Source organism: Miniopterus natalensis, chromosome 12 (assembly GCF_054644295.1).
Source record: "Miniopterus natalensis isolate mMinNat1 chromosome 12, mMinNat1.hap1, whole genome shotgun sequence".
Classification (NCBI taxonomy): Eukaryota; Metazoa; Chordata; class Mammalia; order Chiroptera; family Miniopteridae; genus Miniopterus; species Miniopterus natalensis.
In genome coordinates this window covers 59659647-59686684 of record NC_142092.1, presented here as the reverse complement: position 1 = coordinate 59686684, position 27038 = coordinate 59659647, and the positions used below count along the sequence as shown (strand labels likewise).

Here is a 27038-nt window from a genome sequence, read left to right as displayed (position 1 = left end):
CTATCTCTCAGGGCTGCTGTTAGAATCAAATGAGAAAATATACATTATAAAAGAATATTGTTCATTATAAATGACTTCGTAAGTAGTTATTAACATTCCCTGGAAACCTACTGAATTTATAAACAAAGGAGCAAACTCAAAAAGCCCAAATTATTGAAACACATGGGATAAATAATACCAGAGGATTCATTTAATATATAAAGAACAAAAATAATGAAATTAACAGTTTTTAACCTAGCACTATGTACTCTGAATATCAAAATAATCATGGCTGAAGCACTTATGTACCTTTTCATAGGAAATCTAGAGAAACTTCAAGTCCAAATCTCTCTCTGGGATTGAATATTTTAGATATTTTAAGTGGAAATCAAGTCCAAGGAGAAAAAAGATGAATAGTCCCATATTTCTCTCTCTACCCTCTAGGAAACATTTCTTGCTATGTAAAAAACAATCTGAAATGGAAAAAGTCATGCTGATTTAATTTTCTTTCAAGGGACACAGGAGAAGACAAAGCCTTCTTTGTGGCAACAAGCATCCTTCTATTTCGGCCTAAGTCTAACATAAGTTTCAGAAGCTCTTCTTTTAAAGCTTTAGAGAAAAAAGATATTTAAAACATTAAAATAGGCTATGAATTTGATTGAATATTCTAACCAAAATGCCACACACCTAAAATAGCAGATATTTATGCCAGCAAAGTATGTGTTTTTCCTTACCCTGATTCCTCTTCTGGACCTAAGGCTAAGAATTATCACCAGAAACAACTTTGTCCTCATGATAAGACAGTAATATTATCTATATTTCCTTGACTAACTGCTCCAAATAATAATCCTATTAACTTTTTATTTTGAAATAATACTAAATTTAAAGAAAAGTTGTAAAGATAGTACAGTTGTTGTATATCATTCACCCAACTTCCCCTAATGTTAATACCTTGTACAACTATGGTATATTCATCAAAACTAAAAACTGACAGTGTTATAATACTATTAACTAAACTACAGACTTTATCATATTTAATCTAATTTTTATACTAATGTCCTTCTTCTGTTCCAGGATGCAATCAGGATATCACTTTATATTTACTTGCCTTGTCTCCTTAACATCCTCTAACCTGAGAGTTTCTCAGTCTTTCCTTGTCTCATATAATCTTGAAGCTTTTGAAGAGTACTGGTCAGGTATTTTGTAAAATGCTCAGTTTGAGTTTCTCTGATGTCTTGTCACAATTAGACTGAGGTTATAAATTTTAGGAAAGAATATCACAGGGGTAACATGCCCGTCTCATTGCATCTTATTAGGGACTACATGATAGCTATATGACTTATTACTGATAATGTTATCTTGATTACTCAAATAATAATTTTTCATGCTAGGAATCTGTCTGTATGGTAGTTAAACTTAGTATGATTATCATGCTTAGAAAATAAGGAGAGGTTCAGTCACTCAATTAATAAACCCTGAGACCTACTGAAGGCAGTCAAGTCAGACAGGTGTTAGTGTGAGCCTGTTTCTGCCACTTACTAGTTGTCTATTTGGGGGCAAATTACTCAAGTCTGTTTCTTCATTTGTAAAATAATACCACTTCAATCAGTTGTTATTTTATCCTTATAAGATAGTATATATAAAGCACTTAGCCTGGCACATAATAAACATTCAATAAATGTTAATGCTGTTCATTCTGGGGTAGACGGTAGTAGTAATAATGTTAGTAGTATTGGCCAAGTTGTGAGGCATTTTCATCTTAGAAGGAAGCCAAACTACATATCAGAAAAACACTATGTATTTACAAGATTTAAAATAAAATTTTTTAAGTGTAGTAAAATATCCTACCAGTGAGATATTTAACTTGAGATTAAGTTTGTGGTTTCTTCTTTTATAGCAAGAGAAGTTTATAATTGTTTGGCATTTGGGCAGGGATAGAAAATAACCTTGAAGTAGATCGTACTGACTGGGTGAAGAATCATTTAAGTCAGGTTTCCCTTAATTATGTAAGTATATAGGGAACAGGCCCCAGTGTCCTTGGAGAAGGGTTTAACAAGACCTTTTGTATTGGGGAGGAAGGGGGTTAGGGGATTGCTATGTAAAAGATTCTATAAAATGTCCTCAAACAGTACTCTTAGAGCTGGCTTGCACACTGGGATGTGGCTGTATGTATAAACTGAAGGAGATGATTGTTAAGATCTATAACTTTAGAGACCCAATTTAGAGCATTTTTGAAAGAACTGGCACGAAGGGAGTGGGTCATCCTCCCTCAAAGAACTGTTGCTGCCAACGATTCGGTACCAATAAAAGCTTCCTCAGAATAGCATCATCTGTCAGTTATTTGGGGACAGCCAGGCCTCAACCCAGCAATTCCATGCAGGAGTGACAAACAACAGTATTAGTGAACTGATCAGAGTCACAGTCCCTTAGTACTTAGCATGAGAGGAAGACTGACTGCTAGAATTATTGGTATGCCTATATTTGAACACTCTTTATAGAAAAGTTTGTCAGGTATTTAAACTTTCTACTTCCCCATCTATTATATTTGTTATCCTGACAGGCCTCTCTATAAAGATGAATAGTTTTTAAAACTCTTAAAAAGTAAAGGGCCCTTGGATTTTTTTTTTAAAGAGAAACAACACGGGTATGGGGACACTGCTTGACATTCAGCAGCAAGGCTTATGCAGGAATAAAAATACCAAGGGATACAGTGGGTGGGAGCAACTACTGAAGCAGAGGAAAGCAGATTCAGTTCCTGCAGCCTGCAACAAAGGAAGAATGGTAAGCATAGGAGAGGGTATGGGCCTGAGAAGGAACCCTGGGACTGAACAAACCCCTACATTCAACTTAGAAACACAAACTATTTTTAGACTTGTGTGTATGCATTAATGCATAAATCAGACTTTCTAGAGAATTATGCACAGTAACACTGCTGTCAAGGGGCACATCACCATTCTCCTTATTCTCCATTCTCTCAATATGCCATCCATTCTCACTATTATTACTCTAATTTTGGCCCTCACTAGTTTTCATTCTGTTTCTAATCTCCCCATACTTACATCCATCCATTCTACTACTGCTAGAACACAGTGCTGACCTTTCTTCTGCTTAAAAATTGCTTTGTGAATAAAATCCAAATAATTTGTCTGGCCTTAAGGTCCTCTGTGACCTGACCCCAGCAGGATTTGCCAAATTTATCTCCTCTGCCCCACTTCTCTTCCACCTTACATCCTATGTAAGCATCTCTGAGACGTTAATCTTGCTGTTTCCTGTTCTGTAACTACTTTCCCAATTCTGTCTAAATCCTTTCCTTTCCCCCAAACTGAATTCAAAGTTATCTCCTCAGTGAAATAATCTCTGATCTTTTCAGCTATAAGTGATATCTCCCAGTTTCTTAATCCCCTTAACATTTTATATTTATGTTTTATGATGTGAGTCCGGTTTTGTTGTTTGTTTATATATATACATATATATCTATTGATTTCAGAAAGAGAAAGGGAGAAGGAGAGAGAGAGATAGAAACATCAATGATGAGAGACAGTCATTGATTGGCTGCCTCCTGCACACCCCGACTGGGGATGGAGTCCACAACCTGGGCATGTGCCCTGACCAGGAATCAAAGTGTGATCTCTTAGATCCTAGGTCGATGCTCAACCACTAAGCCACGCCCCGCCAGGCAATGTGAGTCAGTTTTTACTTTCTATTTTATATATATTTCTTAGTGACCTTAGTAGACCAGAAGCTCCTTTGGTCTTCCATTGTCCTATTTATCTTTTATTTTCCATAAGGCCTATTAAAGCATCCTGCACAAAATTTGTCGAACAAATAAATACCTCGGAACCAAAAATTGCATTTGTATGAATTTGGTTATTATTAGCATATGCATAACTACAACAGATTTGGGGGAGCCTATCAGAAGCAGCACAATGTTTTAATATTATCAATAACAAAACTTTAACTTTAAAATATTTCTTTTAAATTTTTCAAACTGAGCTAGAAGTAGCTTAATAAAAATGAAACAAGTAGAAGAGTCCTTTGGTTTAGGGAAAGTAACATGTTTGATCATCAGCAACTATATCAATTCACTGAGATATGTTAATGTTCACAAAGGTCACAGAAAGCTGGGCAGGGGGGGTATGGTTGTTTTTGCTTTTTTTTGTTTTTTGTTTTTTTTCTCTAAAGCTGCTATCTAGTTAATAATTAGAACACCAGGAGGGCAGATCATGTCCTGTACTGAATGGAGGATTTAAGATAGAAATGCACTGAAACACACACAGAGCTTTCCAAACTGTCATAGCATTATTTACATTTAAACCTCAATGGACTCAGTGCCTTTTTCTGAATAAGCCCGTCTGGCCATTTATTAACATTCAAATTTTAGTCTAATTTGTTTTACTATAAATTTAACATGATATTTGGTATAATGTGCTCAAAATATCTTCTAAGACATAAACCATTTGGCACTGTACAAACATTTATTGAAACAAATGAATCATGATAGGACAGAGTCCGAGGTCAGTTAGCTGCTTTTGACAAAGATGCCTACCTTTTAAAATTCTACCTTCAAAGAAAAAAATATTAAAGTGAACCAAAAAAAAAATAGTAATTTAAACTAGAGATTGGTATGATTACAATAATAATAACAGGGTATAGAATAAAATTATTTTAAAATTAAAGCTATGAGGCTTTGTTCTGTTTCCCCCTAAAACATCATGAAAAATGCTAGTTAAGATTTCTTTACTTTGGTACACTATGTATATGCAACTGTCTACCAGACATCTCTTTTTGAATGTTCCACAGTCACTTCAAAATGAACATGTCTGAAACCAAGCATCATCATCACGTCCCTCCAACCTGAGTATCTACCTATATTCTTTACCCAGTTAATGGAATATCCCTTCACTCATGTGCCTAAGTCAGAAAGAAACACGGAAGTTATTTCTCTGTCTCTCTCTTATTCTATACATATATCAACTATCTAGTCTTGTAGATTTTATCACCCAAATATTTCTTACATTGGTTGTCTGCTCACTAGCACCACTGCCAAAGCCAATATCAATGTCTTACATCAGGCATTTAACCTCTCTTCCATGTATTGTAACAGCCTTCTAGCTGGTCTCCTTGCCTGAGCTCACTCTCTTTATCCACCAGACCTCTGACAGGGTAATTTTTCTAAAAAGCAAATCTGATGTCACTTCTTACTCAATATTCTTCACTGGATAAAATAATTTCCATGGCATAGAAGGCGCTTCAAGGCCTCACCCTATTTATTCTTCATTCATTCACTCTGTTAATTCATCAAGTATTTACTGAGTCTACTTTGTGCCAGGCACTGTTCTAGGTGTTAGAGATACAACAGTAAACAAATAGGCAAGTTTGATCTCTTAGCATTCCCCACTCTCTTTCAATTCCTCCTCTCCACCATTACCAAGTGTTCTTCAGGAAACAGTGAGCCACTTGTAATCTACTAAAGATGCCTTAATTTTCTCATACAAACATCTACTCATCCTTCAAGTCTAAATTTAGATGCAACTGCCTGGCCAGGCGTGGCTCAGAGGTTGAGCGTCAACCTGGGATCCAGGCGATCGGGGTTCGATTCCTGGTCAGGGCACATGCCCGGGTTGTGGGCTCGATCAATGACTCTCTCATCATTGATGTTTCTGTCTCTCTCTCTCCCTCTCCTTTCCTCTCTCTGAAATCAATAAAGATATATTTAAAATATAATAATAAATAAATAAATAAATTTAGATGCAACTTCCTCTCTCAAGATCTCCCTGAGTTGTCTATATACTTTATGAATATTCATATTTTGTTCGAATTTCTATCTTTCTTCTGACAGTTTCTTGAGAACAGTGATAATGCCTTTGGACACATAATTAGCAAATGCAATGTCTTTATTAAGTGGAACGAGTGAATAAAATGACAAAGCTTTCAGCAATTATTAATTGTACCTAGTGATCAGTTGTATCTCTTGATCTCTCAGAATTACAGGCAAAGTAATAAATAAGAGTTTACATGAGCAGCTGTTACTCCAGATTATTACACAAGAGATGATTTTCAGAGTCCCATATGAATGTGAGCCTTGGAGGTTTTGTCATCTTTTTACTTGACATTTATTGCAGTATAAGTTTACTTCATGAGTAAAATTTTGCCCTCTGTCCTGGGGCACAGTCCTATAATTAAAGTAGTAAATATTTCAAAATACACTTATAGCAACAACCACAGATTTTATAAAAAGGATATTACACTACTACAGAACTTCTTTCTACCTTACAGACAGTCTAAAATGATACATCTTGTATACTAATGTACTATGAATACATTTTTTTAAAATCTCAAATATATATATATGTATATAATTGCTGAGAAATAAAGTCAGACCCTAAATATTTTAAGAGCTATATTAAGAGACTCAGGCTCTCACTAGGCATACTGCTCTTTGAGATAAAATGCTATCTGATTTCTTCATTCATTTATTAAACATATATCCAAATGTAAATCAGGAAAACATTATAAATGAATTCCAAAAGCAAAAATGAAAAGTTAAGATATTATAAACCAACTCTGTCCCAGTTAAACAGGTTGGAACACCAATGGTGATATGAGGGGGTGACCATCTGTCAGTACATAAAGGACTTTGTTTTTACACACAAAGACATTGCTCAACCCACATCTGGCTCCCATAGCCAAATTCTACGCTCACTGGGACAACTCCCACTGAAATATATGGGCATAAAGAACATGAAAATGAATTTTTAAAAAGCCAACTGTTCTTTCCATGGGTATTAGATGTATGAGGGAATCAGTTCAGAACTGAATCCACTTTCCTACTTTTATTTATTTTTAAAAAGAGAACAGAGAGTTTAAAACAGAAAAGAATTTGAGTAGGTGTTAGATCAGATTTTTTCATCTTACTGTATAATCTTATAAAATTCACTTGAATTCGCATGTTTTTTTCCTCCTGATATGGTCGTCTTCTCGTCTAACTTCCCAAATCCCAACTTGGAAAGCACATCTTAGTTCCCACCTTCTCTCAAAAGCCTTTCCTTATTACTTCAGCTTATTCCTCTCCTATTCTTTTCCCACTCTAAACCACTCAGTTTAAAAATTTAGCACTGTTTTGTATTGGTTTTCAGTCGTTTTATGTCCTTTATAGTCTTGCATAAATTATACGTTTCTTCACAAGAGAAAAAGTAATATTGTTTTCACTCCAAAGGTTTAGGCCTCTTTTGTGAGTCATCAATCCTATTCCTCACTTTTTAAAAATTAAAACGGATTCAACACAAAGAGATGGCAATATAACAGATATTGTAATTGATAATTATTCACTGAAGGGCTGATCCTCTGATGTTCTCAATTTCTACTAAGCTAAAGTGGATGGGTCCTTACCAAGAAGTTATTCAGGTAGCGTGAGCACCACACTGCAGTCAGGGTCTGATACCAGAATGGAACCATAAGAAATTCCTATAAAATAGCAAATAGTCTGCACCACAGCATCAAAGTTTCTTACAGTACCCCCTTTGCTCAGTATCTGAGGTTTTGAAAAAGGCTGTACCAGCGCACAGTGAACAGGAATACATAGACTAGATCTAGACTGCAAATATTTCAACCCCAGCTCTTTTGCTTACTGACTGTTACCTTGTAAATTAGGCAAATTACCTAACTTACAATTTTTTTCCCTGTGCAAATGAGAATAATAATAACAGTGTCCTGATATGGTTTCTGTGAGAAGTAAATGAATTACTACTACATGCAAAGGGCTTGGGACAGCGCCTAGCATGTATTCAATTATTTTTAGCTATTATTATTATAAAATATAGAATGCCTAATTTTAATAGGTTTCTTTATGAAAATGAAAGAAAATCTATTTTTTTCCATTAGAATGAACGATTTCTTCTTTAATCTACCAACAAAAACAAATACCTCAATCTCTACTCACAGCCATGTCCGGTTGACTTAATCTTCCTCATTTGTGAGTCATCAATTCTATTCCTCACTTTTTAAAAAACAGATTCAGCTCCTAGGAAGTTCCAGAGCTGCAGCTATGTGCAGTCACAATGTAAGCAGGTGCGTGCGCACACATACACACACTTCTCATAAAAATCCTTTATGTTACATACATTAATCTTATTCTACAGTTGGAAACACCAAGGCTCAGAGAGGTCAAACATCTTAATCACGATTGTATACCTAGTAAGTGGCTAAACCAAGAATGGGATCAAAATCTACTAATTACAGATTCTACTAACTTTCTACTACACTCACACTACTTGCCTATAATTTCCTCTCTCCCTCAACTCACCTATACCATATAATTTATAGCATAACACAACATAGAGAGGTGTTTCCTCATAGTTCACCATATGTTCTTGCCAAAGTACATAATCCTGCAACTTCCCTTTCTGTTCCTCTAGTCTCAGGTCAATTTAACTTCCTTTCTGGCAGTAAGGAATGCAGTGCTTAGAGCTAGACTTAGAGCTCCTGTGTCTTCCTTCTGAAGACTTCTTTTAAGTACAGGCTTAGAAGTAAACACTTTCTATCTCTCCAGAAGTACTCAAGGCAAATGTGTTTGCGGAATCTCATTCTGACAGCAGCAGTGAGCATACCAGAATGAACAAATCTCATCTTTAAAATGGTAGGAAATGTGAACCTTCTGAATATAGCTTGTGTAGGCGTGTTTTGGGGGAGTAAAGGAAGCAATGGTGAGCAACTACTATATTCTCAACCTCAGCAAAGTAATTAACAGTTTTCTTATTATGAACATTGCACTTGGAACTGGAAGACCTAATTTGGAATTCAATTTTTGTGATTTAATAACATTACATAAATGTTGTTGTGAGGCTTAAAGCAAATAACTATGTAACATAACAAGCATCATCAAGTTATTGCTGCACTTGAAATTAAAAACTTCTTGCCCGGCCGGGCGTGGCTCAGCGGTTGAGCGTCGACCTAGGATCCAGGCGATCGGGGTTCGGTTCCTGGTCAGGGCACATGCCCGGGTTGCGGGCTGCAGCCAATCAATGACTCTCTCATCATTGATGTTTCTATCTCTCTCTCTCCCTCTTCTTTCCTCTCTCTGAAATCAATAAAGATATATTTAAAAAAAAAAAAAGAAAAGAAATTAAAAACTTCTTAAGTTCACTTCTATACTTTGAAGTATAATACGATACAATATTGTACAATAATACACTATAATTTAGAAAGCATACAAAATATCTACTGCTAAATATAAAGAACCTTTTCTGTCATGGAGCTAAAAGTTCTTTTAAAATATTCCCTCATTAAGCCTATAATATTCCTTTGAAATTAAAACAAACCAGGATTTATTAAGTGATGTGTGCTAGGAATTTTATATACATTCTACTCATTTAACCTTCACAACAACCTTGAGAACAAACTGAGGCTCAGAGAAGTGAAATAACTTGCCAAAAACACACAGCTCCTAAGTGGCAAAAGATCTTGGATCCATACCCAGGTTAGACTGATTCTAAAGCTTGTGTTCTTTTCTTTACATAACATTGTCTCTTCAGCTTTTTGACTTGAGGTCCACAAAAAGCTACATTTCTCATACAAGGTAAAGAATAATTATTTTCAGTGTAGAAGAAGGCATATCCTCAGATTTGTTCTACTAGATTAAGTCCCCTCCAAATAACATACTATTTTAAAGGTAATTCAGACAATTCCTGCTTAATCTAGTTTTGGTCCCCCAAAATGTGCTGGTACATAGACTAAAACCATTCTTTTTCCAACTAGTTAAAGAAATTAATATATTATCAAGTTTAAGCCTTAGACGTGCAAAAGAAACAGCTCTAGAATTTTGATAAGAGAAAAAATAAATCAAAGAATACACTTCCTGAAACTCCAATGGTATGTTAATAAACAGGATTGTTTCCACTGGAAATGCCTGGAACTTATTACTTCCAGAAAGCAGTCTCTAAAATTTTTTTTCCCATGAAATTTAGAGAAACTATCACAGAGCAAAATTGGTGACCCAGGTGCTTCTGAAGAACTAAATCTGTAAGTTAGAAGCAAACACACACACACATACACACACATATATATATGTATATATATATATATAAAGAGGTAATAAAAGAATATGAAATATTTTGTAAGTCTATGGCCCCTCTCTCTCTTCATTTAAATCAGGCTGGTCCTTGAGAGCAGAAGCATTATTTTTTCTTTCTTTTTCTTTTTTTGTAAGAATAAGAGGAAAGATTCTTTTTAAAAAAAAACCACAAACTTTTTATATGTTTTTACTGATTTTAGAGAAAGGAAGGGAGAGGGAGAGAGAGATAGAAACATCAATGATGAGAAAGTCATTGATTGGCTGCCTCCTGCACGCCCCCTACTAGGGATAGAGCCTGCAATCTGGGCATGTGCCCTGACCTAGAATCAAACCAAGACCTCCTGGTTTATAGGTTGACACTCAACCACTGAGCCATGCTGACTGGGCTATTTTCTTGATCGAATAAAATGAACTTCACTTCTACCCTCTGCTGCTTACCTGTTGCAGAGTATGCTGAGGGCTCCATGTGGACTACATTCACATGGCAGACAGATCCCAGAAGTGTGATTCAGGTAAAAGCCCTCCTTGCAGGTTTCACAGTGAATCCCCTGACACTCACACTGCCCTGTGGTCTGGTTACAGTGATTCACATCCAGGCTTCCAACCACAGAGCAGTTACATAGAAATTCTGCAAAGGAGAGAAGGAAAGAGACATTATTAACTAAGATTTAATGCTTTCTTAATAAAATGAACTCTCTTTTTCTTAATGTTCATGACAACTTTGTAAGGATGGATAAAATTAATTCTAGTTCAAATTCACTTTCTATTCTACTTAGTTTATTTAAATTGGGAAGTATATACAGTAAATTACATGAAACTATGTATCATTCATAATTATAAAACTGGCATTCTCAGTTTCCTTTCCAGTACTCTTCATCTTCTAGCTCTTTGATCTTACAACCCAATGTGTGTGGGTCTGTATATCATTAGTTTTTCTGGATTGCTAATCTCCAAAGACAGGGCCTATGCTTATCTACATGGCACCAAGAGCAAATGCTGGAAATGACAATATGCTAAATAGTAAATAATCCCATTGTATAGCTGCAAAAGCCTAAGGCTCAGGTGGTTAACTCTGGTAACTTATATAGGTCAGACAAGATTGTGCTACAGCTGGAATCATAAGTTAAATATGTTCTTCCCAGGAAGAAATTAATGGAGAATTGAGAGTCTAAGGTGAGCAAATGATAAATAAATCCCAGATGAGCAAGTTTACAGGGTCATCCTGATCAGTGGGCTAAAACCAATCACAATTTGAATCTCTTTCCCAAATTAAAAGATTTAGAAAATAAACATTTTCTTTAGGTATATTTCAAACAGTTCTTTAGATGAAAATATTTAGAAGTCCTTGGCTTTAACCTTTTAATTCAGATACATTCAAAGGTCAGTTAGGATTTGGTTTGTGCTATTATTAATACTCATTTTATCAGGGGGAAAGCATTTTCAGCATAGTTTGACACTGTATTAACATGGGACTTTGCAAACATGCACAAAAAAATTACAGTTAAAACCAACTGCAGATAAAACAAAACCTTGTACACATTTTAGGAATAGCCCCTATTCCAAAATAGCTATGAACCTAGGTTTAAAAAGCTCAGAGAAATCTATGATACAAATTATACTTCTCAATAGATAAGGTACTATATAAAATGGCATTATTCTGATAAAAGTTTAGCTTGGAAAAAATAACTTTTAATATAATTTTTGATGATTTCTTAAAAGTTACTAGATAACTGCAAATTCAGTCTTAAAAAGTTATAAAGGAGTTTCTCTATTCTAGAAAAAGAAATTAACCTTCAAAAAATTTTATGTCATCACAAGCAGCTTATTCACACGTCAAAATAAAGGATTCCACAAAGATATTCCCACTTGGTTAACTCTATACCAACTCCATACCTCCCACATTTCTTCAGTTCTTAACCTTTGATGTCAGCTTATCTCCCTGCTCTTTCCCCTTCTTCTAATTTGTAAATTTACCAAATGAATATTCATGAGTGAGTGATTATTTTATGGATGTCAAGCTTGAGCAGTGAGTTAGTTACAAAACCTAAAGAAGAGTTCAGATTTCTTCAGCCCCAAACTTCAGAATCAACTTCCCATGTCAATCAATATTCTTATTTTTATTAGCTATGTAAGCATGACATTTCTTCGACAGTTACATGTTTTCACGTGTGTGTGTGTGTGTGCGTGTGTGTGTGTGTGTGTGTAAATAAGGAAGCCATGTTTAATGGTCTGTAAACCTGCCAATGGCAACTTCATGAAACTCCACCAAAAATTACCAGAATGCTTAAAATAGCATTTTTCTTCCAAAATATGGCAGAATTTCAACATACATCCAAATTCCTCCTGCTGGACCAATTTCATCACAAGTTACCTAACCAAATCACACTGGTGGGGGCAAAGCTAGCTCAAAAAAAGAACAAATTTTAAAACTCTACAATAAAGAGTGAGAATTTTGCTCTGGCCAGTGTGGCCCAGTTGGTTGGAGTGTCGTCCCATGGACCGAAGGGTCGAGGGTTCAATTCCCAGTCAGGGCACATACCCAGGTCACAGGTTTGATCCCTGGTCAGGGCACATACAGAAGGCAGCCAATTGATGTTTCTCTCTCACACCAATTTATCTCTCCCTTTTCCTCTCTCTCTCTTTCCCTCTCTCCCTCTCTCTCTCTCTCTCTCTCCCATCCTCTCTCCCTTGCTCCCTCTCTCTCTAAAATCAATAAAAACACCCTCCAGTGAGGATTTTTTCAAAAAGACTGAGAATGTTATCCTATTATTTCCTTACTAATGTACTTTCATCTAAACCTGAATCAGTATTCTCAATGAATGAGATAAGATTAGTAGTATTTTTTAAAAGAACTCAATCTAAGAAACTCTAAGACAAACTAAGGTGTTTTTATTTTCAGCAAAGTTCTAATGGAGAAATCTTCAATACTAAACAAGTTCATTAGTTATTTCTATAGAGCTAATTCAAACTCTTCTTTATACCCTGAACATGTTCTTTCTAGTCCCATCTGTGAACCTTTGCTCATTCTGTTCCTCCTAAAATGCTCTCTCCTCTTCACATATTCAAATCTATCCCCTATTTCAAGAATGAGCTGAAATTTACTCCTCCATAAACTCTAACTTCATTGCCTTTAGTGAGAATCCATAACAACTACTACTTATAACTCTCATGGCAATAATGTGAAGAGGCAGTAAAGTGGAGCAGACATGAGCACGGATTGTAGAGGCAGACAGCTGCAGGTTTAAATCTAGTTCTCTCACTAACTTTATGACCTTAGGCAAGTTAGCTAACCTTGTGCCTTTCTTTGCTCAGACGTAAAAGGAGCATAATATAGTACCTATAATGCTTAGCTCCAACATATAAGCTGGAAGTAGTTTGGAGTACTGCAATAATTAATACATCACTGGTAGAAATAATATCTAATAAAATAAACACAATTCAGATGTCACATTCACAGACCACACAGCTTTGTTATACCCTGCGGACAAGATCTGAAAGCCCAGGATTAGATTTATTACCATGGCAGTTTTTAAACTGTTTGAAAATAGAAATATACAGGCCCAAAGAAAAAACAAATTCATGCTTTTCTCTGAGAACTTGAACTTATGGGATAATTTTTTTTAAAATATATCTTTATTGATTTCAGAGAGCGGAAGGGAGAGGGAGGGAGAGAGAGACAGAAACATTAATGATGAGAGAGTTGTCATTGATTGGCTGCCTCCCGCACGCCCCTACTCGGGATCAAACCCGCAATCTGGGCATGTGCCCTGACCGGGAATTGAACCGTGATCTCCTGGACCCTAGGTCAATGTTCAACTGCTGAGCCACACCCAGCCCGGCAACTTATGGGATAACTTTGATGTAAAAGTATCCAAAGTAATCATTGCATTAAAATTTAAAGTTGTGGGCCATCTAAGTAGAGAATAAAATGTTATCCCACATATGCCTGGCTCTATACATTACCAGTATGGGTTCCTACAAATACAATGACAAAAACAAAAAGATTTAGGACATGGTTTCAGAGAGAATAAAAAAGAACATTTATTGGTTCTAATAATCCTAACAGTAATGAGGTGAATAGCAAACATTTCAGCAAGACAGACCACCCAAGTGCCAGGAAGGGGGCTGATGTATCAAGATAACAATACACTATCATGTTGACATTCCTCTCCAAATTAACCAAAGGAAGGGAAGCTGAAGCAAAGCCTGGTACATGTTGAACATTCCTGTTTGGAGCTCAGAATCCAAGGCCCTATCCCAGTGATCAATGTCAAATGAAATTATTCAAGTAAATAAATAGTATGAGCAATAGTAATAACTGTAAAACACCATGAACATCCATTTAGTTGTGTCAGGAAAACTTGCTAGCTTGTAAGTAGAGTAAAATCTAAGAGCCTTCACCATTCTTGACATTCATGTGGAACCATACAGGAGTTAATACAGAAACAATGCAATTTACTAGGAGGCTGGCAAAATGAAAAGAAAGAAAATTTCAGTTGGTAGAAACAGTGGGTAGGGCCTATAGCCAACGAAAAGAGATGAAGCACTGGTATGTTTAATGAGGTAGAATCACAGACACCAGAGTAGCACAAAGGAGTCTGTAATATGACTAATGGGTGGTAAAGGGAATGAAACAATATGAAGAGGACACAAAAAGGTAATCACAGACAAGGCTGAATAAAATGCCAGAAGCTCTTTTCATTGCCTGAGAGTAAATATGGAATGAACTCTCTGCCATTTCAGTAGCAGATTTCCTTTCAATGCCCTATAATTCTTAGGAAAACTCTATAGAGAAATAGAAAAGAATGTTAATGTTAGAAAGTAAATGTTAGCAGAGAGACTGCAACCTTTGGCAATGTTTTTTCTTTCTGTTTGGCTTCTGAAGAGCAATGAAACACAGTGATTTGAACACTGAAGAAGAATAAGAAACTAAAATCTGGTGCCAAACTGTTTGAAAATAGACATATAAAGGCCCAAAGGAAAGACAATAAATGTGTGTGTTTTTCTGAGAACTTGAACTTACAGGATGATTTTGATGTACAAAAGTATCCAAAGTAATCCTTGCATTTAAATCAAACACTGCACTTTTTCAAACATTCCCTACCAAGGGCCGAGAGATGAAAATTTTAAGCACTTAAAAAAAAAAAGAGTACTTCAGTTGAGAAGTCCCATAACCCCCCACCCCACCCCATGCACAAACACCTGTCCTTGTAAAAGGTTATCTCCTTGAACATACTAAAGACCTTTCCTGGACCTTTGATACACCTGGCAGGCTTCTCTCTACCTTGATTTTTAAAACCACCTCATGTCCCTGCTCAGTAAAAAGTCCATTATATCTTCTAACAAATTTTAATTGTGTTTTGGTATCTGAGCTACTTTGATGAGAATAAGCTGACTTTAGAAAAATATTAATTGTGATAGTATGTCCTACTTAATGTGTCCTCCTTCTCTCTGTACCTCTTTCTGGAGTCCCTTCTGGAGTCTGTAATTACCTAAGATGTCAGTTTGGTACAATAGTGTATCAGTCTTTTGCAGATAAGAAAGAACTATAGAACCAGTAAATAAAAGATTTGAATAAGAAGATGAAAAAATTGTGTCCTCAGTCCATTCATGACACAAACCTTATAGAACAAAGAAATGTAAACTGATAGCAGCATTGTTGCTGAACTAAAATCATTTAAAAAATAAGAATTACATAGATACTGGAAAAATACTTGTAAATATAACTAACACAGAACCATTCACCAGAATCTAGTTCAGGAATATAGCATGAAGTCCTACTGATAGCCTCTTGCAAGACTGTGGAAGTACCTTTGCAAAATTTAATTGGACTCTTTTTTATTCCTTCAACAATGATTTCGCACTTGCTTTTCAATATTTTCAGATGTTGAAAGAATAAAAAAACTGCTTCAAGCTATTTCAAAACTTTTCATTCTTCCCCATATTCAGAGACATGCAAAATGTACTATAATATTGATGGCATCTTCTGTTCAATCTCAAAGTAGTAAAAACTAAAAGATACGTATTTAAAATGTATTAAGGCTTAGTACTTAATCTTATAACCAAATTCAAAATATTAAAAATTCATTAGTAGCCTGGCCGGGCATGGCTCAGCGGTTGAGCATCGAACTAGGATCCAGGCTATCGGGGTTCGATTCCCAGTCAGGGCACATGCCCGGGTTGCGGGCTAGCCAATCAATGACTCTCTCATCATTGATGTTTCTACCTCTCTCTCTCCCTCTCCTTTCCTCTCTCTGAGATCAATAAAGATATATTTTTTAAAAAAATTCATTAGTAAGTTTAAGTGTATCTAAAAATATTTTTAAAACATTATCAAGCCCTAGCCAGTTTGGCTCAGTGGTTAGAGCATTGGCCCAAGGATTGAAGGGTCCTGTGTTCGATTCTGGCCAAGGACATGTACCTCGGTTACAGACTCCATCCCTGACCTGGCAACCAATTGATGTGTCTCTCTCACATTGATGTTTCTCTCCTTCTCTCTCTCTCTCTCTCTCTTCCACTCTCTCTGAAAAGCAATGGAAAAAATATCCTTGGGTGAGGGTTAAAAACAAACAAAACCCCCACATAAAACATTATCCATATAAGCTATAAGCAAAGTATTCTAAAGTATACTTTTTGTTCTTAAATTATTTAATATCTTTATAGATATTAATATAGAAGGTGTTCTTCTAAAGTACAAGTTTTCAGCAGTCCTTAAAATAAGGGAAGAATTTATCCCCAGGACTTCAAAATGTCTAGAAAGTTTACATTTCTATTTGTATACTAACTACACTTTAGTATCTGCAGCAGGAAAACATAATTACTTTGTTAGTATCAGGAGGTCATTTACAATTATGAAGAAACTGAGTGTCTTGGGCTCATTATTACATAAGAATAAGCTGACTGCAGAATATAAAATATTTTGGGAGCTTTATGAACTGAGGTCATATGACAGAGGCCATGTCATCACCCGTCATAGTGGAATAATTGTTACCATTTCCTGCATTGTACCCTACGGCCAAAGAAAAACATCTTCCAAACTTCCTAGGGAATAACCTCCTATTCCTATACCTTCTCACTTTCCTTCTTCCTTTTTCTCTATTAACTATGGCCTATTATTTGACTATTAAATGAGACAAAGAAAACAATGCAAAGTAGGTATGCAATATAATAAATAGATTTAATATTTAGACACATATTATAGTTTAGTATCTTTATCAGAAAAGCATGACCACCTAGTAAGCATATATCTAGGGTTCTGATAAATATTATTTATTTATTCAAAAATTCTAAGTGCAAAATAGATAGCAGTTATTAAGAGTGTTAGTACCATGGTCTGACTTGCAAAAGTAGATAAAAGTATCTCTATTCTCTATACACACAATGCAACCATTATAACAACATCCACTGAATGGAAGCCAAAGAACAAATTGCACATTAAGGGGCAATGAGTACCCACCTATTAGAATGGCTAAAATTTAAAAAAACAAAAACTGATGATATCAAGTGCTGACAAGAATACAGAGCAATTGAAACTTTCAAAAATTACTGGTAGCCCAGCCGGGTGTGGCTCAGCGGTTGAGCATCAACCTAGGATCCAGGAGATTGGGGTTTGATTCCCAGTCAGGGCACATGCCCAGGTTGCGGGCTAGGCAGCCGATCAATGACTCTCTCATCATTGATGTTTCTATCTCTCTCTCTCCCCCTCCTTTCCTCTCTCTGAAATCAATAAAGATATATTTTTTTAAAAAATTACTGGTATAAATTTAAAATAGTAAGACACTTTGGAAAGTAGTCTAACAATTTCTTATAAAGTTAAATATACTTTACAGTATGACCCAGCAATTCCACTCCTAGGTATTTATTCAATAAAAATGAAAACCTATGTTTAAACAAAAACTTGTACACTGATGTTTATAGCAGCTATATTCATAATCACCCAAATCTAGAAAAAAACAAATATCCTTCAGCTGGTGAATTGGAGAGACCATGGTACATCTTTACAATGTAATACTACTTGGCAATAAAAAGGAATGGACTACTGATAGGTAAGAATATGGATGGATCTCAAATACATTGTTAAATGAAAGAAGCCAGATTCAAAAGCTACATATTGTATGATTCCATTTACATGATATTCTGGTAAAGACAGCACTACAAGAGCAGAGAATAGATCAGGGGTTTGCCAAGAATTGGGGGTAGAAGGAAGGGCCAACTACAAAAAAGCACAGGAAATTTTGAGGGGTAATGAAACTGTTTTGCATCTTGAATGTGCACTTGTTAGAACTAACAGAACTGAATACCAAATGAGTAAATTTTATCGGATGTAAATTTTATAACAAACAAAAACTTTCTTAAAAAGCAATGAGGTTTCACTACATTCTTAAATTTTGCTAAAAGGAAGCCGTGATATGCCACAAGCAACTACTTTAGTGTGCACTAGAGTCAACAGGGGACCCAACTAACAACTTAGTCTTTTTCAAAACTAATGTTACAATTAAGATAGCAAGGGTTGATTAATGCTTTAACTGATTATTGCATAAGGAGTTGTGGAATATTTTAGGATTTAAAAATGCTACTTAACTAAAGAAGTAGAATCTTTTCCCTTTAGCTCTAACTTAAGTCAGGTTGTAATTGCTCCACTGTAGAATGAGGAAGAATAGGAAAAAATGAAAGCTACAGATGTACAGAATTTCCATCCCTTTTTTCATATACAATTGTTTATTTCCCTTTGAGATTCATCATTAAAAACCCTACTCTATTTAAACAAAGGTCAGGAAAATGCATGTAAGTATAAGAACTCTGAATCTATCCAGCCTATGCAACTTAGAACTTCACCCTTTTTAAAAAACCTAAGATAGCATCTACAAAAATAACATCTCTCTTGATTTTCAAATTGAAAAGGAAAAATAATTGTCGGAATCAAGAGTAATAATACTTAATTCAAGCCTCTACCTGTACATCAAAAGAACAGAAAATAACGAGTTATATTGTCTTGACTATAAGCCTGTTTTCCAAAGTGTATGGTATCTTTATTTTTACAATGTACTTTTTATTAGGCCTGTATTTCTCTTTGTAGGTTTAGAGTAAAGGAATCTTGGAAACGCCTCATTCTAGGGAAAAGAAATTATCAATACAAAATTTTTATTTTTGCAAAAGATCTTACTCTAGCATAACACTGATACTCAAATTACATTTCACATTTATGTTATGCCAGGGCAGAGTCACAAATCTTTATAAAGCTGGGAAATTTAATATTAAAGCTGATGAGTTTCTTGAGTTAAACCAGACTTTGAAGAAATGTGGAAAGTTTTAAAGCCATCACTTTTAAAGAAAAACTTTACACTTTACCTTTTAAAATAAAAATATATCCAATAAAATTCCCAATCACAATTCACTACTGCAAAACAGTTCTTCTACTTTATGGTAGATGAATGAAAAGAGGGGGAAACATGACACAGGTTTTATAGAAATTTTTCTGTCTTGCATTTAAGGACACGTTTTTAGTGCTTGTCCCTGGCTCACTGCCAGTTTTCGACAATTCACTTAATTAATGAGATAAAATGACAAGTCCTGGGAAAGGTTATAACAACTAGCTTTTACTACTAATAGTAACAAAGTTATTGAGCATGTACTACATGCATATCAAACATCACACTAGAAACTATACATGTGGTCTCCTTTAGTCTTCACCACCATCCTGTGCGGTACTTACCTTGAATGAGGAAAGTGAGTCGTAGAGAGGTCAACCAAATCACTCAATTAACCCCTACTGAAGAACAGTCTGGAACACAAACTGAATAACTCAAAGGCTATACCTTTTCACTATAAGAAGCTTCTGCCTATGAAAACCAGGAGGAAAACACTAGGCAGGATGCCACAAAATCAGAATTTGCTGCTAATTAACCACCTCGGTGGCCTTCAATAAGTCTAACTGCTCTGAGTTTCAGTGCCTCAACCCATAAAATGTGGATGATTCTTGCCATCTGTCCATATGAAATACTTAGGTATAAAGCTAACATAATATGTATATGATCTTTATGCTAAAAACTCCAAAACACTAATGAAAGAAACCAAAAAGACCTATTGTAACTTCCCCAATAATTCCACTTATTCTAAAAGTTAATGTATCGAAAACTGGTAGCTTTACAGTACTCAGTTTTCCCATCTATGAGCATTGGTATGCTTCTCCATCTATTCAGTCCTTCTTTATATCTGTCAGTGAAATTTCATAACTAAAAAAATATGTATATGAGTTTCATACATATCTTGGTGAGATTATCTCTAAACTTTTCATCATTAGTGGTAATGGTTAAAACTGTGACCTTTTTTCCATTATCTCTTCTAGTTAGTGTTAGCTAGTAATACTTATTAACTTAAGATTTCTTGGTATAGACACATACTCATTTTGATGAACTCTTTTATGATATTTCTAATGGTTTTCCCCTTGATGCTTCTCAGTAAGATTTCTATTTTTATGTTACATGGAGTGAAGTCTTCCACTGAAGCTCATATCTTACCTGGCTAACAACAGATAAAATTCTGAGTTTCCTCAACCACAACCATTTGTTGGTAAAATAGAGCAAACTGTTTCACACAACTGCTTATCTTAATTACTAGTTTTATTACTAATTATACTAAATATTATTACCATTTACTATTACCTACCATGTCTTAGTCTTTGTCAGACATTTTACTTGCATGAACATTTAGCTTCACAACAACCTTGCAACAGTTGTTCATAAATAGGAAAACTAGAATTTAAAGCAGCTAGGTACTTGCCCAAAACCACAGTTACAGTAAGTGGTTGAGAAAGCATTTGAACCCCAGGTTTATCTAACTCCAATGCCTTTATTCATTCCACTTCACCACAGGGCTTTCCTCCTTAAAAAGAAGGGAAGGAGGAAAGGGACAAAACAAACAAAAAAGAAAAAGAAAAAAATTCCACCTAGTACTGTTAAATGCACTTGTTTTTTTGTTTTGGGTTTTCTTTCTATGTTTTCTTTGTAAGCAAGTAATAGCGAGTCCAATGATTAGCAAACAGTAGGGCATGGAGGAGAGAGTTGCTCAAGATATAAAAATTTTTCAGCTGGAGACTCAGAACACCTCACATTTACATTTGGCTGGTGAGTCTTAGTATATTGTTTAGAGCCAAAGACACATGCTCATGATTTAATATTTGGGATCTGTTTATTTTATTTAAACACATTTGCATAGCTAATATAATACTGCTAATTAGTATTTCTATTATCTCTATAAATTCTGGATATGAATGCTACTAAACTGCCAAACTGCTACCTGAACCTAGGCAAATTTTTTTCTTTTTGTGCCACTATTTTCCCATTTGTTTGCATTTTTCAAGGCTTTAAAGAAAAACAACAGCCTTAATTTTGCCATTTAATAAGAGTTAACTGCTTACTTTTTGAAAGGGCATTTTATTCTGTCAGGTCCCTATCAAATTTAGGATTCACTAAAAGAATTAACTGTATACCAGAAACTAATACAAAATAATATTGATTGTAAACTGTAATTGAAAATAAAATTTTAAAAAATAACTAACCAAATACTACCTCTGTGGCTTGAAATGAAAACTATTCTATCAAACTTTGAAGTTGCATGAACTTTTTTATTTACAGCATTTTTCACAGTACCCTTGAGTTCAAGGGGAGATGAGGGGGGGAGGGGAAGCAAATACAGAAAATGAATTTGGCTCCAGGCCACAATAGAAAGAGATCAGTCTATGAGGTCAAGGGACCTGAGTTTAAATACTGAATCCATTGTTTGTAAGCTCTTTGATCTTAAATTTCACACCCTCTTTGTAAAGACTTTTCATAAAATAGTGCCTTGCATGTGTTCAATTAATTTTAGCTATTAAAATATAATAAAATACAGAATGGCCAACTTTATATAATTGGGATAATGAAACCTAACTTTGGAGGGTGCTCTAAGAATTAGAGAAGACAAGGCAAAGAAAATACCTAGGACAGGACTTTCTCTTTCCCCACCCTAACTTTTTATTATAAGGAATTGTTTTAGCAAAGCAGAATCCTTAAATGTTACTACAGATTGCAAAAACTGAGAACAAAAAGAGATCATCAGAGATTTCTGAATGCACTAAAAAAATTACCCTAAATAAATTCATTAATGCATTAATTTTGTAGTAATAGAACAGAAAATGTGAGAAAAAGAAAAGAACTTCAGTTTCAAGTACTGCCGATTGCTTCTGAGGTTGGGACTAGATTCGCCTAGGTGTCTCTGCTTACAGGGCACAGCTGAGAAACTTACAGGCTAGAGCTATGGATTTGCTCATCGTAATATCTGGGAAATTAATTCAGAGAAAAGGAATGCATAGAGAGCAAGTGAAAAGGGCAATTTAAAAATACCATCCTAAGATGCCCAGTGATGTAATCTAGAAACTGTTTCCTAATTTTCAAAACAGGTAAAGTTGGTCCCACATATTACAGTTTAACATTCATCCCAGCCAATTCTTAAACATTTACTAAGTAGGTGGTTTGTGGATTACTAGGAATAAATATGTATTTGATCACAAAATTATGCTATACCACCCTGAGAAAACACACGGGGAACACAGGGAAGAGTGAGTAGAGAAAAAATCCTACTTACTATGGTTGCAACAAAGACTGGCAGGAAGTAATAGAAGAAGAAAATACATATTAGAAAGCTACACTGGGGCTCTGAATTCCAGTGTAGGGAGTTCGAGCTTCATCCTACATGGAATGATTCTCCAAATAAGCACCACCTGCTTCAAAATCACCTGGGGAGCAGAACAAAACACTGATTCCTGAGTCCCAACCTACACCTATAGAACAGAAATCTCTGATGGGGGTACTCAGGAATATGCATTTTTTACAGGCTTCAAATGTGATTCTAATGTACCCAAAAAGTTTGCTGTAACAAAGGGAAATATGGAAGATTCTTGAGCAGAATACTGATGGGGTTCAAAAGTAAAAACAACAAAAACAAAAATAACAACAATAGTAATGCCAACAGTATTTATCTCTACTAATATTTATTATTTATTCACTTATTTATTTATTTATTACACACAAGGTACTATTTTATGTACCTTACATGCGTGATCATTAAAAACTTTCAAGGAACCATTCAGGTAGGTACAGGTGAGAGAGGGGATAAAATAAAGAAATGGAGGCACAGAGAAATTAAGTAATTTCCCCAATCTCAGATGGCCATAGGCATCCATTTGAGATTAGATTACCCTGAGCAGCAGAGTGAAGGAAGGATTCAGGAGAAGACTGGACATGATAGATTTATTGATAAACTATTGCAGCAGTCTAACAGGAAAACCTAAATTCGGGCAGTGTCACTAGTAAAGATCGCTTCTGCAAACACGCAGATACCTCTTTGTATATTATAAAGTGAAATTAAGTCTGTTTGCTTTTTGAATAAATAAACACTGCAGGGTGGAAAATATACCTGTCTGCAGTTGTCTGCGGTGCTAAAAGTTTAATAGATTTGGAATTAAGATCCAAGTAAAATAGCTGAGCCTTGTACTATCCCCAAGGACACTTAAAAAAAGTACTTTCTCCTTTTGGAACTGGAAGTGGGCTTCCTTACTCTGTGTTCCCTGTCTCTTACCCTTCAAAACACGTTGACAAGTTCTTCCTACTGCCCTGCCACTCTTCACAACCATCAGACACTCACACAGGATGAACACTGTTTTACACTGCAAGCTGCAAAGTTCTTTGCTTCATCATCATGACCAAGCATCTGGGTAGCACCTCAAATTCAAAACTAAGGGCATGAGAGAGAAGAAACCCTTCTTCCAACTCCACTGCTCACTCCTGCTCTTGTACACACCATTAGAGGAACTTAATCACCCCTCCTTACACACACACACACACACACACGCGCGCGCACAGGATCCTTAAGAGAAAACCAAAATGGTCATAAGTGGTCTAAACCTAGATTGAGAGGCAGTATTTTTTTAAATAAGAATTTGGGAACACCAAGATGTTAAAGACCTTGTTCAAATTTGCAAACAATACAAAACACAGCCTTCAAACTTCCCCGAACAATTGCTAAGGCACTACCCAAAGTTAACAATCTCGGAAATTCTCAAGGACCAGTGGTCAATAATAAATCAAATAAAAAAAGAAGGAATTTGTCTCCTTCCTCCACTCCTGAAGTAATAGTCTTAGAGAAGCAAGCAATGCTAACTAAAATGTCTAAGGGAAACATACTCTGGCCAAGTAAAATTTGTCTCCACACTAGTAGAAATTTACCTGTTCTTCCTACTTCACTTCTGATTTCACATATCCCATTCATCACTTTCTATACTATTAAATGCTATCGCCACATGGTCACTGGGATTGTAAAATGGTGCAGCAGCTATGCAAAAGAGTGTAGAATTTTCTCAACAAATTAAGAATAGAACTACTATATGATCTAGCTATTCCACTGGGCATTTATCTAAAGAATATAAAAACACTAAGTCAAAAAGACATACACTGCCCAGCTGGACATGGCTCAGCGGTTGAGCATCGACCTAGGATCCAGGAGATCGGGGTTCGATTCTCGGTCAGGGCACATGCCCGGGTTGCGGGCTGCAGCCGATCAATGACTCTCTCATCATTGATGTTTCTATCTCTCTCTCTCCCTCTCCCTTCCTCTCTCTGAAATCAATAAAGATATATTTTTTTAAAAAGACATATGCACCCCTATGTTCATGGCAGCATGATTCACAATAGCCAAGATCTGGAAACCTAAGTGTCCACCTACGGGTGAATGGATAAAGATGTGGTATATATACTCAGCAATAGGAAAAATGAAATATTGCCGCCTATGACAACATGGGTGGGCCTTGAGGGTGTTATGCCCAGTGAGGTCAGACTGAAAAGGACAAACACCATGTGATTTCACTCATATGTGGCACATAAAACAAAACAAAGCACATGAAAAGAAACAGATGGACAAACAAAACAAAAAAACCTGCAGATACAGACAACAGACTGGTGATTACTAGAGGGGAAGGTAGGCAAGGGAAAGACCAGGTGGGTAAAGGGGGTCAAACGTGTGGCATGGAGAGACACTGGACTTCTGGTTGTGAGCACACTATAGAGTACAGAGATAACAAATTATAATGTTGTATACCTGAGACATAATATTATAAATCAATGCTACCTCAATTAAATATATATATTATATTAAGTACCCACAAAAATAAAATAAAAAATTTAATAAATCAAAAAAGAAATAATTTGGCTCCCCCCCCCCCCCGAAGTAACAGTCTGTTAAAAAAAAAAAAAAAAAGTGATGGCTGAAAGCATTTCTGAAAGAAAAGATTTATTGACCCAAACACTAGCCAGAAAAGAACCTGGTCCTGGAGCCTACAGGGCTAGGCAAAAAGGACAAACATTCACTGTCACAGAGCTGGCCAGGCTCTTTTATACAAACAGTTTGGGGAAGAAAGATGTGAGTTGTTTTGAAATAATTTACATTGGCTATAGTTAAAGTGGATGGGAGAAGGTGAAGTGGGGCTAGTTCTGAGATAGGTACAAAGTCTGTAAGGAAGATTTCTTCAGGCTGGTTGCGGGCAGCAATCCAGAAAGTTCATGTATAAGCAAGAAGCAGAGTCACCTGGCTGTTCTCTTTACATAATCATGGAAAATAGCCACCTGGAAGTTAATTCGAAGTTTCAACATATATTCAGGAATATAAGCAGTCTTTTGCAGGTTTTGCCCTGCAGTTGTTAACTGATTAACCTCTTTTGTCTCTTCCTTCCACCCTCCCGCCTACTGTAATTTAATTCAGAGCATCTCAGAATTTTTTCTTGTCAGTCTTAGGGAAGTAAGCAATGTTAGCTTAAATATCTAACAAAAACACACTCTGTCTAAGGGAAATTTATCTCCACACTAGTGGAATTTACTTACCCATTCTTCCTACTTCACTTCTGATTTCATGTATCTCACTCACCACTTTCTATACCATCACTGCATTGTTGGTGGGATTATAAAACAGTGCAACTGCTGTAGAAAACAGTTTAGAGGTTCCTCAAAAAGTTAACAATAGAACTACCATATGACCCAGCTTCTGGATTGAAAGTAGGGTCTTGAAGAGACATTTGTATAACCAGTGTTCAGAGCAGCTTTATTAGTTAACAGCCAAGATGTGGAAGCAACCCAAATGCCCATCAACAGATGAATGAATATGCAAAATGTGGGATACACATACAATGGAGTATTATTCAGCCTAAAAAAACAAGGAGCCTGGCCAGCATGGCTCAGCAGTTGACCATCTACCTATGATCCAGAAGATCAAGGTTCAATTCCTGGTTAGGGCACATGCCTGGGTTCTGGGCTCCATTCCCAGTGGCAGGCATTCAGGAGTCAGCCAATCAATGATGACTCTCTCATTATTGATGTTTCTATCTCTCTCTCTCCCTCTCCCTTCCCCTCTCTGCAATCAATAAAGATTTTTTTTTAATTAAAAAAAAAAAGCAAGGAAATTCTGCCATATCTACAACATGGATGAACTCTGGAGTCATATGTTAAACAAAATCACCCAGTGACAAAAAGGCAAATACCACATGATTCCACTTATATAAGGTATCTAAATTAGTCAAATTCAGAAAAACAGAGTAGAATGGTAATTACCAGGGATTGAGGTGGGGATGGGAAAAGGACTTTTGTTTAATGAGAACATTTTTAAATGCATAGGACCAACTTTAGAATAGTGGTTACATCTAAGTAGAGAAGGAAGAAAACTGGATAAAGAAGGAACACTTGAGGCTTTAATCAGATATTGTATATTATTTCAAAATGAAAAAAGAGAAAATGTGGGAGAAAATTCAGATATTATGAAGCTAAGAGGTAGGTATACAGTGAATGTCACTATATTACTTTCTACATTTTTTGGAAGCTCGATTTATTTCATAATTTTTTACAAGACATAAGTTTCTCCATATTTACATTTCTCATTAGTAAATAATATCCTACTCAACTCTGTACTATAG

At 35.7% G+C, this 27038-nt stretch overlaps 1 protein-coding gene across 1 annotated transcript in view; it reads right to left on the bottom strand.

The window, feature by feature from the left end:
- Positions 1-27038, bottom strand: part of MEGF9 (multiple EGF like domains 9) — a 79705-nt gene that overhangs the window by 28632 nt on the left and 24035 nt on the right. Inside the window, exon 2 of the mRNA XM_016213663.2 lies at positions 10487-10676. Within this exon, the coding sequence (XP_016069149.2) occupies positions 10487-10676 (190 nt within the window). The remainder of the gene's footprint in view (positions 1-10486; positions 10677-27038) is intronic.